Consider the following 16,667-nt stretch of genomic DNA (forward strand, 5'->3'; position numbering starts at 1 on the left):
CTATAAAGGAGCCGATTCTCTGCAACATTTACTACTGCCTTCATCACATCTTCCATGACCTTTATCACAGGCCCCCAAAGGATGAAACGTCGAGTTTGACTCTCCAGTACAGTGACTCTTCCACTAAGACTTTCCCTCACGGCTTCCCTGACTATTTTCTGAAAATCAGCTGTGACCTCTAGATGCTGCTTTGCTTCTTCAATTTCCTTCTGAATTTTATTCAGCACCTTATCAGTCTCTTTAATCTCATTTTGTATGGTAGAGATACTGGAATGGTAATTAGACACCTTTGTGCTGTTCTCATTCACTTGGGACTCATTTTTTTTTAGTTCATCTTCAGTATCCCTGATAGCCTTGGAGGCATTAGCAATTACACTTCCTCCTGCAATCATCATTACTGGACCTAAAGAAAAGCAAGAAACCATATCAGCCAAAAATACTTGTTATTTGTACTCATCAACATAATTCAGTAGTAGTGAATCAGAGAGGATTTCTCACCAGCAATAAATCCCAGACATGGTATTGCAGTCAGTACTGCCCCTGCAATTGCTACACCTTTACCTGTGTTCTTCCTACCTGTCTCTATTTTTATTTCATCTTTTCTTAATGCTACAATTTTTTAAAAAATTAAAAAAATTTTTAAATTAGAATTTAAGATAGTGAGGTGGTTGTTAGATTTTTTAAGTGATAGAAAGCAGAGAGTGAGAGTAAACAGCACCTTATCAGACACCCTTATTATGTCCACAGATTCTCCTCAAGGATGTATCCTTTCACCCTTACTCTATATTCTATATACGAATGATTGTGTGAGTAGACACAAAGACAGGTTCATTTTAAAATTCGCTGATGATACTGTTATTGTTAGTTTGTTGAAGGATGAGAGTTGTCATGGTCCAGTGGTGAATGATTTTATGACATGGTGTGAAAGTGCCTTTTTGCAAGTAAATATAAAAAAGACCAAAGACATGGTAATTGATTTTAGATCCAGTCCTTTATCTCCTCAATCAACTAGAGTAAAAGGTCAAATGGTGGAATGGGCCAGCAGTTATAAGTACCTTGGGCTTATCACTGATAATACGTTGCGTTTTGATACTCATGTTGAAGCTGTATGCAAAAAAGGCCAGCAACGGTTACACTGTCTTCGGAGGCTCTCTATTTTTAATATTAGTAGGACTCTTATGACCATGTATTATAAATCTTATATTGAATCTGTACTTTGCTTTTCTATATGCTGTTGGTATGGCAATGTAAATGTTAAACAGAGAAATTTATTGAATGGCATTGTCAACCATGGTAGTAAGATTATTGGCATTAAGCAGACTGGGTTATCAAATAGTTTTGAATGGTTTGTCTTACAGAAAGCTAGAGCTATTCTTGCAGATTGTACTCATCCACTGTTCCATGAGTTTAAAATGCTTCCTTCTGGTATACGTTATAGTATGCCCAAAATTAAAAGCAATCAGTATAGAAATTCTTTTATTCCCACTGCTATAAGATTTTTAAATTTGTAGGATGTCAGAATGTTGTGTTTGCTGGTTGTGTTTTGTTTGTGTGTTTTGGTGTAATATGTTTACAAATTTTATGCTGCACAAAAAAAAAAAAAAAAAAAAAAAAAAAAAAATCACCCTCTGGGCTTATAATAAACTTGAACCTTGAATCCCTAGACTCCGGCAGCATTCATACATCACAGAATCGAGACGCGGGTGGCAATTCAAGGCCCTTAGCTGCGATGGCAAATATCCAATATCCATTATGGAAGTGAGATGAAAAAATGAGGCAGATAAGACGAAAAAAGAAAAATTTTTGCCCAAGGCATGTTAGTACTGAGCAAATGCGAGCCGATCACAGGCGAAAACCACGTTAGCCAGACCTTGAACGCCACTTCACCAAAAACAGCAGACTAAATAGGAGACAACACACCCAGATAGCAAGCTATTAAATGAACAGCACAACCGACTGAGAGAGCGGTAACTCACCCATCAGAAGAGCCGAACGTGGTGGAGACGTTAACAGGTAGAGGGCTTGCAGCAGCCCGGCTCACAGACAACAGGAGTTTGATAATGACAATAGTCCAGTTCAAAGATCAGCAGTGAGAAATGGCATAATCCAGACAGAATACTGAAAAAAATAATCTGAACAGAACGGTGGAAAAACTTGTAGCAAAACATACAAACAGTTCTCAACCCAGAAGCGGAAAATCAGGAATAATTTAAATCTTGTAGCCAGAATATGACCACTATCGTCAAATATGATTGAGATAATGGCATAGAGTTTGTATTGGCAGTATGGTTCTGTTCTGTGCAAGAACTCCCTGTACATCCATGCAGCCTAGCATGGATAAGAGCAGGGAGAGCAGCTATAACCCCCCTTAGGGTAAACAGAACAGAACCAACATATGCAGATATAATTAATGTCAATAATTTAACATGTACACATATTTCAAGAATTAGTCTGATTCAGGGGAATCATAAGACCAATCCTGACTGAAGAGAGGAGGAGCTGGGGATGGAGGAGGGTAATTAGCTCATGAGAAATGCAGTAGCTGCTGATGATACTGAGGAGCTTATATATATATATATATATATGCCGTGATAGGTGTTGCATTCCTATAGGTAGACACAAGTCACCTGGGAGTCAGCTGATGCGAGCTTGACTGACGTGATCTGCCAGAACTGACGCTAACGCTGGATTTCAGTTTCCCCAAGCACAAAAACACATTTTATGTATCTATTAATCAATATTAATAATCATTTTTTACAATATCAAGAGCATTAATTGACAAAAATGACTCAGTAAAGAGTTCCTTATAATTTTATAATTTGAGTAACATTACACAGTCTGTGTAAATAAACATTTATGCTATTTCAGGTGCAGCTTCTGTTCCACCTTTGCAGTGTAAAGATGGCTTTTGTTAATGCTAAACATTTACTGTTAACAGTCTATATAGTGTTCTGATTGACTTAAGTAATTGGTTAACATTAAATATTTGACAAATGACAACACAGATAATCATAAAAAAAACTGCACTTATAAATAAAATTGCCCCCTCAATTGCAAGGGGCCCCATTATTATAAAAGTTTATTTCTGACACTGGCATTGTGTAAATTGCAGAAATTAATAAATAAATTTGACTGTTTTTGGAGACTTTAAATAGGGATGTTATCTTGTTGATGATTTTCCAATGAGATTAATGGAAAATAGGACAAGGAGGCAAAGCTCTGTTTAAATCTTCTTACTTACCAAATTTTGTAGTGCAAAAGTTTGTCTATAGCCTCTAGCCCCCCAACCTTGTAAAGTTACAGTCAGTGTTACTGTACACTTTTTTTAACATCGTTGCCTCCTATTGATATATGTTAATCTGTTGCTAGGGTCAGACCCAGTATTTTATCTAACTGTCATAGCTTGTCGTTATTTAGTTAAACCATGATGTGATTTAACATTTGAACATGGATTTTTCTTATTATTATACATGTATTCACACACGTTTCATGGAATGTTAGGTCATGAATATTTGCCTAAAAGTCATGGAAAAGTCATGGACATTTATTGGTAGAAATGTGTATGAACCCTGTAATATGCTCAAGCATGTGGAAAAAAAAAAACATTTAAACATGACCTTACGTGAATTCATTCTATCGCAAACATTTTAAAATAACTTACTATCCACACCAAGAGCTGATGATACGGCCTCCCATGCTTTTTCTTTAACATTCAAATCTTAGACTATATAAAAAGTCCAGCCGGTCATACAGAACTTTATGTTTCCATACTTCAACAATTAACCTAGTGTCATCCGTTAAGCAGCCTTCTTGTTTTGTGTAGTTCTCTGACACCAGCCTGTCACGTGATTTATCACTTTTTTGGGAGATATTAGGCCCTCGCCTACACGTAATATAACAAACTGTGCAGTGCATTTCACATTTAAAAAACAAACAAACAAAAAAAAAAAAACAATATAATTTTGACCGCATTAGTTATTTTTGCTACTCAGAGTAGCAAAACACTCAAGTGTTTTGCTTTTCTTTGCTTTACCCCGGGCTTAAAGTAAAAAGATGACTGAAAAATAGTAGTATAATTTAATTAAATGCATTTATGGTAAGATTACTACATTTTCATGTCAATCCGTGTTCATTTTGACTATGAACAATGCACTGTCACTTTAATTCAGCACAGCAAAAGCAAAAATAGTGCGTTAGCGATCTCTGCACTGCAGCAGATACAATGCTCCTGGAATGCATTTCTGGACCACATCTGAGTGCTCTAACCTGTTAACATGGGCACCGGAAAAAATATGCACTGCTTACGCACTACAGACGGAGGATGTGTGAACCTGGTGGGAGTACAAACTGCAACTACCTGTCAATACCCCATGCCAGTGTGTGTAGTGAACAGCAGACGTGATGGCACCAGAGCTTCACAACAGCTTCACAAGTGGGACAAAACATCTTTTTGATGTTGATCACAGGCTAATCTCATCACAAATTTCCTTTGTTCACCTCAGCCCTCCATGCCTGAGTTCAAGGTGTGAATGGCCATGTACTCCTAGGGTTCCTAAACCGGTTCTGGCTAGAGCACAGCAAGAACAAAGAAAGCCCTCAAGAGAAAGACAATTTCTAAACATACCGGCTTGAAATCACCAAAAATAGACAGGATTACTGTAAGGAACATGTCCTATGCATCTTTTTATTCATCCAGGAAACTGTGCACACACAGTGGAATAAAAAAGCCAATGCAATCGCACCCACTGAGACAGAAATGTGATACCTAGGACATTTTCAGGGTCCTAAAGACAGTATCTTATTTAACTGTGTATTTTGGTACAATACAACAAGTTCCACAGGATTGGAAGGGGATGTGATGGGCGGACACCTTCAATGCTATGACCTAATTACATCACCACAGCAGGAAAGGTGGGGAGTAGTAATTCCCTCCCCGACGGGAAGGAATAAAAGCTTTCCTGAGTTTCTGACCTTACGAGGGAAGAACAACAGCACAACCAAGGTTGTACTCTTGCAAGTAAACCTTTCACCGCATGGATCTTCAAGCAGCCCAACTGCTTCTGCAGAAGACTTTGGATCCTGATCTGCATAACTCAAGTACCTTCAACCTCCTGCGGATTGACCACCATCTGACCTACAGTTCTCTGGATTACACAAAAACCTCCAGCACTCAGCGCAGCTCTGCAACTGTTGGAAAGTAACCCAGTCTCTCCCACTGCAAACGGAAGGATACCAGTGGAAGAAGTTTCCATCGCCAGACTGATCACTCGATCAAGTGAAACAAATATAAGCTAACCAAACCTTTTCCCAAAGGTCTTGGCATTGGGTTGTTGCTATATGAGATTGCGATTTGTGTAGAGACATAATTATCTAGGGTCAGCGTACACAGATACATCAGACATGTTTCTGTATTCATAGTAAATGCTTATTTACTATTTCATACCAGCATCCAGAAAGACCACAACTGACTCCCCCATAGACTGCTAATTACCCATTCATTGCTTTGTCCAATCTGTTGCTTATCTACTCATTCTATTTGTGTAGTAGTTTGTAGTTTCTGTTTGATTATTGATTCAATTTTCTTAGTTGCTTAGTCATTTTCCTTAGTAGTTGTAACATGTTTGAAGAGATAAGGCAGAGAAAGAATCCAAATGCACACACAGTTTAATGAAAGGCAAAAAACAGAGACACTCCAAACCTGGACACTGGCAAATAGTCCACACAAAGAAGCAGAAACATAATCCTAAGACCATGAAAAAAGGAACAAGACATCCATGAACCCCAACAGAGAAATAAATACAAACAATGACTCATGACCCATGACTAAAACACAAGAGCTTAAATAGGAAAACTGAAACCAGTAAATTATCAACAGGTGGGAGAAATTAAGCCATAATGAGTCCAGGCACAGGATTGTGGGGAATGTATTTCATAATGGGAGAACAACAAATTTGGAAGGAGTGCCCTCTGGAGGAACTCATGGGAACTCCAGCCAGTGAACGTGACAGTAGTATTTAATGAGTGTGTTACTTTACTCTTGTATATCTTTTTGTTAATAAATTAATTTTTATTGCAATCTGTGTAATTTTTGTATTGATAATCAAAGGCTCTACAAGCTTGCCCGAATCTCAATCCTTCAGATTGGTCAGATGATAAACTTCCTCCAATTTGTAGCAAATTAGCTCAAAGGGGAAATATTAATAATTATTCATAAGTTATTATAATTATTAATTATGAATACTTGAATCAGTTAATCAGATTAACTTGCTGTAGCTACATTAAAATTACAATCAATCAATCAGTCAATACTGAGTGTTCACAGAATTAACTATTAATTAATTCTAAGAGAAGGGTAGTTTTCATGGTCATAGAAAAAAAATTCTTTCATAGCATTTACAGCTCTTAGAGCTGGTAGCAAGATCTAAATCATTTAAGAGCCAATTTATTGCAGACAGTGAGTCAGAACCAAATATGTATTGTGCACAAGTTTTATTAACTAAATCACGAACACATAACAAGGCCTACAGGCCTTTGCAGGCCAACAGGCAGAATCCCCCACAGATGCAGTTTTGGTCGTATCAGCCAAAGAGAGAGAGGAGAACTGTGAGCTGGCTTTTAACCTCTGGCGCTGGACAGACTCCAGAGTGAATTTTAAACATTTGTTAAATATAACAAATAATTGTGTCTGATTTGTCTCAGTCGTTACAAATTTATAAAATTCTAATTCAGTCAACAATCTTCCATGATCGTTCTTTATTGTCAAGGTGAGATTCTTTGGAAGGAATCATCTGACTCAATATTAATATAAAATATTTAAAACCATAAATAACTCAATTTGTGGTGCCCTTGAGTGAGGCTAATCCAAGATCACTACAGTAGTCAGTGTGCGAGTGCATGTTTGCTTACAGAATAAATGTGTATTTACTCACACTGTATGTTTTTTTTTTTAGTGTGGATCATGGAGGAGAGTTCAGGATTACAGCAGGACTGCACAAATGTACGTCTACACAAACACACACACACATATATATATATATATATATATATATATATATGTTAGAGATGCACGGATACTAAATTTCTCTGCCAATACTGATAGCTGATTATTCACACTGATATCGGCCGATGCGATACCGATAGTTTGGTTTTTCTTAAGGGAAAAAAATAAATAAAAAAAATCTCTCTCAAATAATGTTGCAAACTATGCAGGAAACCCTCTCATTTGGTACACTACAATATTAGAGGTTACAATTAACAACAGAGGTTTTATTTTCTGCTGTTTATTCAGATATAATAATTACACTCAAATAAAAACTGAAATGAAAAACATAATTGTAAGAATTAACCCAATTAATTAATCAAAAGTGTCATTAAATTACAGTGAATAAGAACCGAATTAACTGTAAATGATTCAGAATTAATATTTAACACTTCATCAATTATTCGTCCACCGAAAAATTGAGGTTACAGTATTTTTACCAATTCTGGACAAATTATTATCCCGTGGCCAACAGTAATAATATTTTGTTATGATTATTAATTATGATTATGAGCAAGGTAGCACAATCTTTGTTTAAGGCAGCAATTTGATAACCACAACACAAGACACTTGTATGTGTGAAAAATCAAACAAGAATTTATTGAACTAAATCTACTAAGCACAAACTAATCTAACGAAAAACATACACACACATTCATTCAGTTACAGGGAAATGGTGAGATTATTATCTGGAGGTGAATGGATTCCCCAATTGTTTAGCTTTTAACAAGTTTCTTTGACCGTAACCTGAGAGAATTAATACACTAGCAATTCAACCATAGTTTCATTTGCTTAATAAAATTGCACCAGCTCAGCAAAATTAGGAGACCTGTGTTACTTGCTTTGGTTGCTCCTGTAAGCGCGTGTTCCTTCCGTGACAGAGTTGAAGGAAGCAGCGTTGCTCGGTCAAGAGTTCTGAAGGACGACGTCCCGTGGGGAAATAGTTGGCTTTACAGAAAATGGAGTCTTCATCAAATAGTTGCAGGGTTTACGCGTTGCTGCGTGGGTGTCTCTCTGCGTCTCACGGAGTTGCTGGAAACAAAGAACTCTTGGCGAGTCCTCGTCTGCGAAGTTCAACGAAGGTTCTTGCAGGATTTGAGTGAGTTCTTAAATAAGTTTAGCTTGCAGGCAGGATGATGGTAGGTCCGCCGACTCAGCAAAGGCCAAGGCGAAGTACAAGCAAGGGCAAAAGCATAAGCACAATGCGCGGTATTGAGTTTTGAACGGTTTGTTGTTCCGCCTTTCCGATTGTTTTAGCCAATCAGGTCCTGTTTTGGGCGGGTCCTACACCCAGTTCTCCTGTTCTTGTATGCAATTAGCATAATGTCCTTACAGTCCTTTGTTCTCAAACTTAGGGATTTTGGTCAGAACTTTGAGAAGTTAATTTTGCTGGTTCAAAAGTTGTACATCTTACATAAATCAATTTTGCATCAAAATACTGGACAGCATTCATCCATCACAACCATACCAAACAGTACACACTTTCTGTAATTGAGATAGATTTTCTTCAAATTTACCAGTAAACAATATTTAAAACACACAGAAAGAATTACATAGGTTCTATAAATGAAATAAAACATGCTTAATACATATGATATGTTAGAGGCTGCTTTTTGGGGATAAGTTCATATCTCTGGCAGTATTTTCTAAATTGTCTCTGTTTGAACAAAGAGATTGGCTTCACTGTCTGCCAGGGAAACTTTTGGAATGTCTTTTGAAATGCAAAGCTGGGAAGAGGGAAAGTTTCCTGTAGGTGATTCCCCTGGTGCCCTGCTGTGATCTTCACCTCGAGATGTGTCGCAGGTCCGAGTTTCCTGATAACAGTGGGAATTTACACCTTGTGTCCTTATGTTTGCTGATCCATCTGTTTTCTTAAAGTCAACACAGCAAAAAAGGGTCTCTTTGATCTTTTGCTCTGTTACTACAATCAGATGCATTTGTAATTAAGCAGACATTGAGGGGCCGTCGTCGATCAGCCATTTTAGTTTCCAGGTCCAACTTTATGGCTCAAAAATAGTTCGGTGGGGGAAATGAGTTGACTCTTCGATCTTTGGAATGTGGATTTTGTGGTAATTTGGTGGGCTTTGTTCAGGAATAATCCTACATAATTAACAGTAAATCAGCTCCTCTCTAGTGTTATATATATATATATATATATATATAATATAGATAGATAGATAGATAGATAAGAAACTGAACATTGGAAACACTCCTGAGGTAAATTTGACATGATGTGACATATTGTTCACAAGCTGTTTTATTGACATCTTTCTGCGGTTGAAACAGAAAATAAAGTGATTACCTGAGACATGATACATTCCGGTAAGTTGTACTATATCTTTCCACATACCTTTGATGTTCATATGCATGTTTTTCGATATAGGAGAGGAAGAAAATACTCGCGCTCCGCGCTGCCTCCTGAACTGAGGCATTACAGCGATCTGACATGCAGTGGTGTATAAAGTACTTGAAAGCCATACTTGAGTAAAAGTATAGATATCTTACCAGAAAATGACTTTGGTAGAAGTTAAAGTCACTGTTTAGAATATTACTTGAGTAAAAGTTTTAAAGTATGTGATATTTTTTAATATCTTAAATATGAAAAGTATTTTTTTTCCATTAAACGTACTTGTGTATTGAAAGTAAAAGTACAAGTAAATGTAAAATACAAAAGGAGCAAAAAAATATTAAAAATTGTTCTATACAGTTTGAGCAGCAAGATTGTGTTCAGTTTTAACTCTCTTACATGTTGTTTTCTTTGAATTAAAAAAAAAAAAAAGGCAAAATGTTTAGTAGTTTTTAAATATAAAAATACTAATATTAATTATACATTGATCATTCATGCTAATTCGTAGTGCATTATAACTAATGTAAGAGACAACTTTAAAATGTTAAAATGTAAATGTTGAAATTAAAAATAAACAATACTTTTGTTAAAGGTGCAATATGTAATATTTTTGCAGTAAAATATCCAAAAACCACTAGGCCAGTGTTATATATTTTGTTCACTTGAGTACTTACAATATCCCAAATGTTTGCAACTATTTGTAAATCGTGAGAAAACTGCAATTTTAACCAAGGCTCCGGGACATGTGAGGAGTCGCCTGGTTTTTTTATTTTGTAGAAACCATGGAAACACCAAAGACGATTTAATATGTTACACATTTTATTAGAGAAGGGAACATCTGTTTTGATATATTTATAGACAGAAAACTAATTGTTATATAGCTCAACACGTTTAGTTTTATTGTTTCTAATTTTCTTGATTTTTTGTGAGTACCATGCTTTACCATGCCTCAGAGAAATTTTTTTTGTCAAGTAGCTAACATAGCGTAATCAGATGCAGCTTTATTTTTAGTAACAGTAATACAGAATTTTCTCCACCATACGTTTTAAAATTAATTGCATGCCATTTATCAACACAAGCCATCCAGCATATGATATTGTAAAATCGATCTATCTTACTGCAGTGCGTCTCAAACAAGTGTCTCACAGCAGCCACCAAGCGAACGTACAGAGTAATGTTATAACAACATTTTCTACACTCCCAAATGTAACGAATTACAGAAATTTAATTAATTAATTAGCTCAAATTATGGGTGAAATATATATATATATATAATTAAATCATAACGCGTTATGATCAATTATAACATAAATCGACCAAAAAGGGCATTATGCACATATATTGTGAATTAATTACAATAGATTATAATTAATTACATATATGGTTCAGGATTAGTTCTAGTTTAATAGTTAATTTAGAAAGACTGGTCTAGTTTGTCCAGCAAACTATCAGTTTCCTTATCGATTATTATAAAAGGCGATATTCCTCTGGCCACGAGGAATAATTTCCTATTCTAGCATTAAAGTGTAAAGCAGTTTGCAAAATCGAAACATAGAAGTGACTTGATTTTCTGAATGAGCAACAGAAACAATCCAGCATGAATATAATGGATTTAATATATGAAACTACGAATACATAGGCTATACAGCTAAATATACACAAAGAATACACATATATACAAAAGCGAAAGAAAAGACAGGAAAAGAGAGAAGACAGCAAAACTTACAGACAGTCCTTAAGAACCAGCAAAGAATCAGTCTCACTTGGTTAGGTTGTTTAACTTAGCGCATCTAAGATAGAGAGAAGCGGTAGGCTACTTGCATGAGTTTGCGTGCTGAGTTTCAAAAAGATACAGGTGAAGATTCAGTGCGTCCGTGGCTGCAGTTTGTTGGCTTCTTCCGTCTATGCGGAAAGTTGGAACTGAGAACTTGAAAGTTTGTTTCGCCGAAGGTGGTCGTCCTGAAGAAGTAGAGGAGGGCGTGATGTGAGCGCGGTCGCCGAGACGTTCGGGAGAGATGTACGTGAGATGGCGAGGGACAATTGAGAGACAATCGAGAAACAAAGGAACGTGCGTGTGGTTGTCTTTTTAAGGACAAACAAGCCAAAACGCCTCCTTGGGTGAACAGCCAATGTCAAGCGTGGATTTTGAGGAGGAAAAAGTTCTCCTTGTCTTGTCTTGCGGCTCAATTTGCATAATTTATGATGGCTTCAGAATTGGTAACTTTTACTCTAAAAGACCTTAGACATAGACTAATGCATGGTATCGTAACAGAACATACATAGTTAATTACAGCATCCTGAGAGAATTCATTTAAGACTAGACATGCTAGGTTGAAAAAGACACAAAGACATAGATACAGTCTTACACTTGCATATAAAGGTTTGGGGTACAATTCACACAACTATAGTCGTAACTTAATATTAAATACATGATTAAAACTGAAATACAGGCTTACATTTTAATCATATTTTAATGAATGTGACTTAAAGAGAGTCCTGGTATGTTCCTCTGTGTGTGCGCATACATGTGTGTGTGTGTGTGTGTGATGTGTATTGGGGTTTTGGCCAGTGTCTGTGCATCCCATGTTGGGTTAATGGCCAAGGGTGACTCTTTTGAAGTCCCCAGAGCTGGTGAGAAGGTCTTTTGCTTAGCTTCAATGTTTGGCATCAATGGGGCAATCTAATCTAGACTTGCTGGAGCCAATGTGAGATTTACAAACAAAGTTCAAGAAGTTAAAAACTTTAACGAAATTTATAGTTGACTTGCTAACTGATCCTGTGCAGACGCTACACAAATGTTCCGTGTACCAAGATTCCGTGCTCAAACTTGCCGTCATCAAGCTATGCCTTTGTTTTGAATAGGCCTCTAGCGACCTCTAGCGGACAAAATTCTTACATTGGACTCTTAGAAAGTGTTACCATTTCATATAAATCCAAACAGTCATGCTTAAATTGCCATCTTTACACACAAAGGCATAGCATGTCTATTATACTTTCACACATTATTTGCCTCTATTTTAGAATACTTGATTATTATCTAATCAAAATATGTTACAGTGCTGATTAAAAAAAAATAACTGAAATCGAATACATTTCTGATTTGTTATGTTTCTATTGCTGCATGATGAGAATAGTTTAAATATGCAGCTTTGCTGGATAACGAAAGTGTAACAGAGAGCAAATGGATATAAACTAATACAAATGAATGGTAACAATTGTGACATTAAACATTTGGTGTTTTTGTCACATTGTTTTAACCTTGAGGTACTAATGTCAGCATCCTCTCAACCTTGACGGCAAACACACTGCTGTTCTCCACTAATGCAGCATCTAGTCAAAAAACAAATTACTTTATAATGATATGAAAACATGTTCTGTAGTGTACACTGTATAACATACCGTTTTGTTGTCTATGTTTTAAATCCATTTTTGAAGTGTCCCGCTCTGTGCAGCGCGTATCCTCACGTCACGTGTCAAAACAAACTCCACGAGGCATCAGTGATAGTTTTTATTTCGCCTCTAGAGGCCGCTCTCGTGCTGTATAATGACAGCGCACTGTTCTCAGCCGCTCCAGCCACGGACGCAACCTGGAAAATGAAATCAACCGCGGTTGTGCGAGCACTTGTTTGCACATGCTTGCTTGCAGTCTGTGTTCTTCCAACTTTATTTTGTAGTAAGTAACGAAAATGCATTGGGAAAATGTATCGGAGTAAAAATAATTTTTTTTTTAGGAAATGTAGTGGAGTAAAAGTAAAAGTTGACAAGTAAAGTACAGATTTAAATTGTGCTAGCAACTAACACTGACTGCACTTAGTTCTCTTTCACGTTTGAAGGGACAAAACGCAAAATTGAGCCAAAATGTCCGTTTTGTGAAGTATCCTCGTAATCAGTCTTAAATTCTTAAATGACTGTAAAGACTTGAGAGGTCATCAAATGTGTATAGATCCACTTCAAGCAAAATGAAAAAGTAGCCTACTTTGTTGCCATGAATTTCAACTCAATAAAATTGATCCTGGAATCCTTATAATTTGTGTTTTTAAAAACTCGTTATGGATTGTTTTTGTTTTGTTTTGTTTTTTAAAGAAGTGCTGTTTGTTGATATTTTGATTGGAATTATAAATTATACTGTCAGATAATATTGGTTGCCTAGTGTAAAATGGAAATGCAAGGTAATTTTATAGCCTAAATGTCAGCAAAAGAAATACGGTGTAACAAATCAATGTGTTTTACAACTCCAGGACACACTGGACACAATCTCTCTGCATTAATTATAATTTTAAAATAAAATCAGAAGCCTGTATTTGTTCAGGATTTGAACCCGTCATTGATATTGTTAGTCAATGCTATATCACTCGACTATGAAAAGGCTTCCTGAGAAATGCCCAGAAGTTCTCTTTTCCAGCAGTGCTCAGCGTGTCCAAACACTCTTCATTCCTCTTACTTCACAATACTAAAAAAATAATCTGCATCATTGCACCTATCACTGACTGAGATATGATGGTCTTGTGGTATATAAATATATATATATTATATATTTATACAACAGTTCTGTCTGGTTCTTGAATCTGATTGGCTGATAGCCGTGCGATATTTCAGTGATAACAGCACTCATACCTTTTCACCGTTTGTATCACTCCGCTTGAAGTGACCGTCATGGCAGCCGAGCAAATCCACCATCATTTTTGCTAATACTACTTGTTGTACCACAAACTGTAGTTTTAATAGTTTTTTAGATGAGAATGTAGTTGTTCAGACCTGAAATATGTGACTCATATTTAATAACAGCGCCTATTTTACAATTTGTTTTGACGTTTTCGGAGATACGGGCTCAAGGGCGTCAGCGGCCGGTGTTACGAGATTTTCGGTTTCTGAGATTTTCAGTTTCCGAAGGCGGAGCATACATGAATATTAATGAGTTTCGCAGACATGCGCGATTACACGTGCAACTGAGAATTTTAGTTCACATTGTATCTCAGCACATTAGTGGATTATTCCATAAAGGTAACTATATTCTCAGCGTCGCGGCTGACTTATGCCTAAACTACAGTTGTTTACTTCTAGGAAACAGTTTATAATGTTTTCATGCATGATTTGTGCAGTCGTCTGTAACTGAATGACAGACACTTTGTGTAACAGCAGAGCAACCTTCAGCTGTCGAGTTCAGCTCGTTGTGCTCTTCCTTTGTACCCTGCGATGTAACAGCTGATAGGCCTATATAAATGTGTCTGTGTGGACATAATATTTTTGTAACCTACAGACTACTGGTGTGATTATACATGTGTTAGCTTACCATTTCAGACTAACATTCTCTGGTTTTCCGGTTGGTGACAAATGCTGAAAATATTGTTAAAACTATATTGTCTTTTCATGGTTTCTGTTTATATTATATATATATTTATTAAAGAAAGATACACTGACACCACAAGGTTTAATTTTTCAATTGCACAATAAGCATCCCAGAACACCTGAATGAGTTAAAGAAGATTATACTGATTTCATATAACAAATAAGTGGGAAAATAAATAAATAACATATTGTTAAAAAACATGCAGCTGCCATTTCAATGGTGTATTGCTATGTTCTTCTGTTACCTCACCTTATGAAGATTTAAAACAGGGTCATCCCTCTGGAAATGAAAGAAATGTCCAAAATCAGTGGCCTAATAAAGATTTTTGCAATCTTTTGTTATTCTCTGTGTAGCAATTTGTACAGTTATTAATCAATTTATGGGTGAAATATGAATATAATAAATCATAAAGCTTTATGATTAATTATGAGACATATGTCGACCCAAGAGGGAATTGGGTACATATATGTGAATCAATTACAACGAATCATAATTAATTACATATATGGTCAGTTGTAATTTAATAGTTGTTTTAGAGAAACTATATCCCAGTTTGTCCAGCAAACTGTTAAGTTTTCACAGACTATTATAAAGGAAATGTTATCCTCTGGCCACGAGGATAAATTCCTATGATAGCATCAAACGTAAAGCGATTGTGTTAGATCGAAAACGTTAAAGTGACCTGGTTTTTGTTGAATGAACAAAAGAAACAATCGAGCATGAATAATGTGTTTAATATATGAAAACTACTACTACAGAGGTTATGCGGCTATACACAGGGCAGATACATATATACAGAAGTGAAAGTAAAGAAAGGGAAAGAGAGAAGAGAGGTGGCAACTTACTAACAGTCCTTTGCTAACAGTCCTGAGAGCCAGCACAGAAATCAGTTTCATTATCTAAGATTCAGAAACGGTACTTGCATCAGTTTGCTTGCTGAGTTTCGGTTCAGTGCTGCTGCAGTTCATTGGCTTCTTCCGTTTCCGCGGGAGGGTTTGAACTGAGGACGTGAAAGTTATTTTCGCCGGAGAGATGGTGGTCCCGAGAGATGAGCGCGATGGAAGCGCGTCGCCGTGACGTCCGGGAGAGACATGCGTGAGTGGGCGAGAGGTGATTCAGGGCAATCGGGAGAACACACAGGAAAATCCTGGTGCTCCTCTTTTATGGAAAACCAAACTAACACACCTCTTTGGCTGGATGGCCAATAGATGCGTGGCAGTGTTTGGCGGGCAAAGTTTCCTTTGTCTTGTCTCCTGGCTGAATTTGCATAATTTATGGGTATCAGATCGGATAGTACTTTCTTCACAGTACCATTAAACAAATAGAACAATGCATTTGTCAGCAATGCGACATACATTAGTGAATAAGACATGGAAAGAGCTTTAAAACGAGACCAAACTTGCCATAAAAAAGCATATAAAAGAAGTTATAGTTTACAGTCAAATGTAACCGTTGGACATGACACTAGTACCACTACAATCCTAGCTAAGCTTATACAGTGGGAATAACTATATGTGTTAATTGTTATAAATAACAATTTGACAATACAACGGCAGTTACATTCAAATATAATTATATATCTTACACATACAGTCTTCAATGCATGTTTGTGTGTCTGTGTGTGTTGGAATGTGATCTGGCACTTAGTCCACATGAGGGGCCCTTTGATGTCCCAAGAGCTAGGAAATGGGGTTCTCTGTTTAACCTCAGAGGGTCCATGAAAGTGCCAAAGTGCTCATCTTTCTCAGACCGGCCGGGGCCGATGTGAGATTTACAAACACAGTTCAGCAGGCTAAAAGTGTTCTGAAATTTCCAAAGTTGATTGACTACACCGGATCTATCTAGACGCTACATCTGCCATGCGTTGTTTTGACCATGTGTGACTTGTGTACCTGGATATACAATGATGATCAGTGATATAAATGGACAATTTA

At 36.7% G+C, this 16,667-nt stretch overlaps 1 protein-coding gene across 2 annotated transcripts in view; it reads left to right on the forward strand.

Moving 5' to 3' along the window:
• Positions 1-16,667, forward strand: part of LOC127508755 (NACHT, LRR and PYD domains-containing protein 3-like) — a 168,586-nt gene that overhangs the window by 124,596 nt on the left and 27,323 nt on the right. For both annotated transcript variants that reach the window (XM_051887105.1, XM_051887106.1), the window contains one exon: positions 6,951-6,997. In XM_051887105.1, coding sequence (XP_051743065.1) covers positions 6,951-6,997 — 47 coding nt within the window. The remainder of the gene's footprint in view (positions 1-6,950; positions 6,998-16,667) is intronic.

This window comes from Ctenopharyngodon idella, chromosome 3, assembly GCF_019924925.1.
Source record: "Ctenopharyngodon idella isolate HZGC_01 chromosome 3, HZGC01, whole genome shotgun sequence".
Lineage (NCBI taxonomy): Eukaryota > Metazoa > Chordata > Actinopteri > Cypriniformes > Xenocyprididae > Ctenopharyngodon > Ctenopharyngodon idella.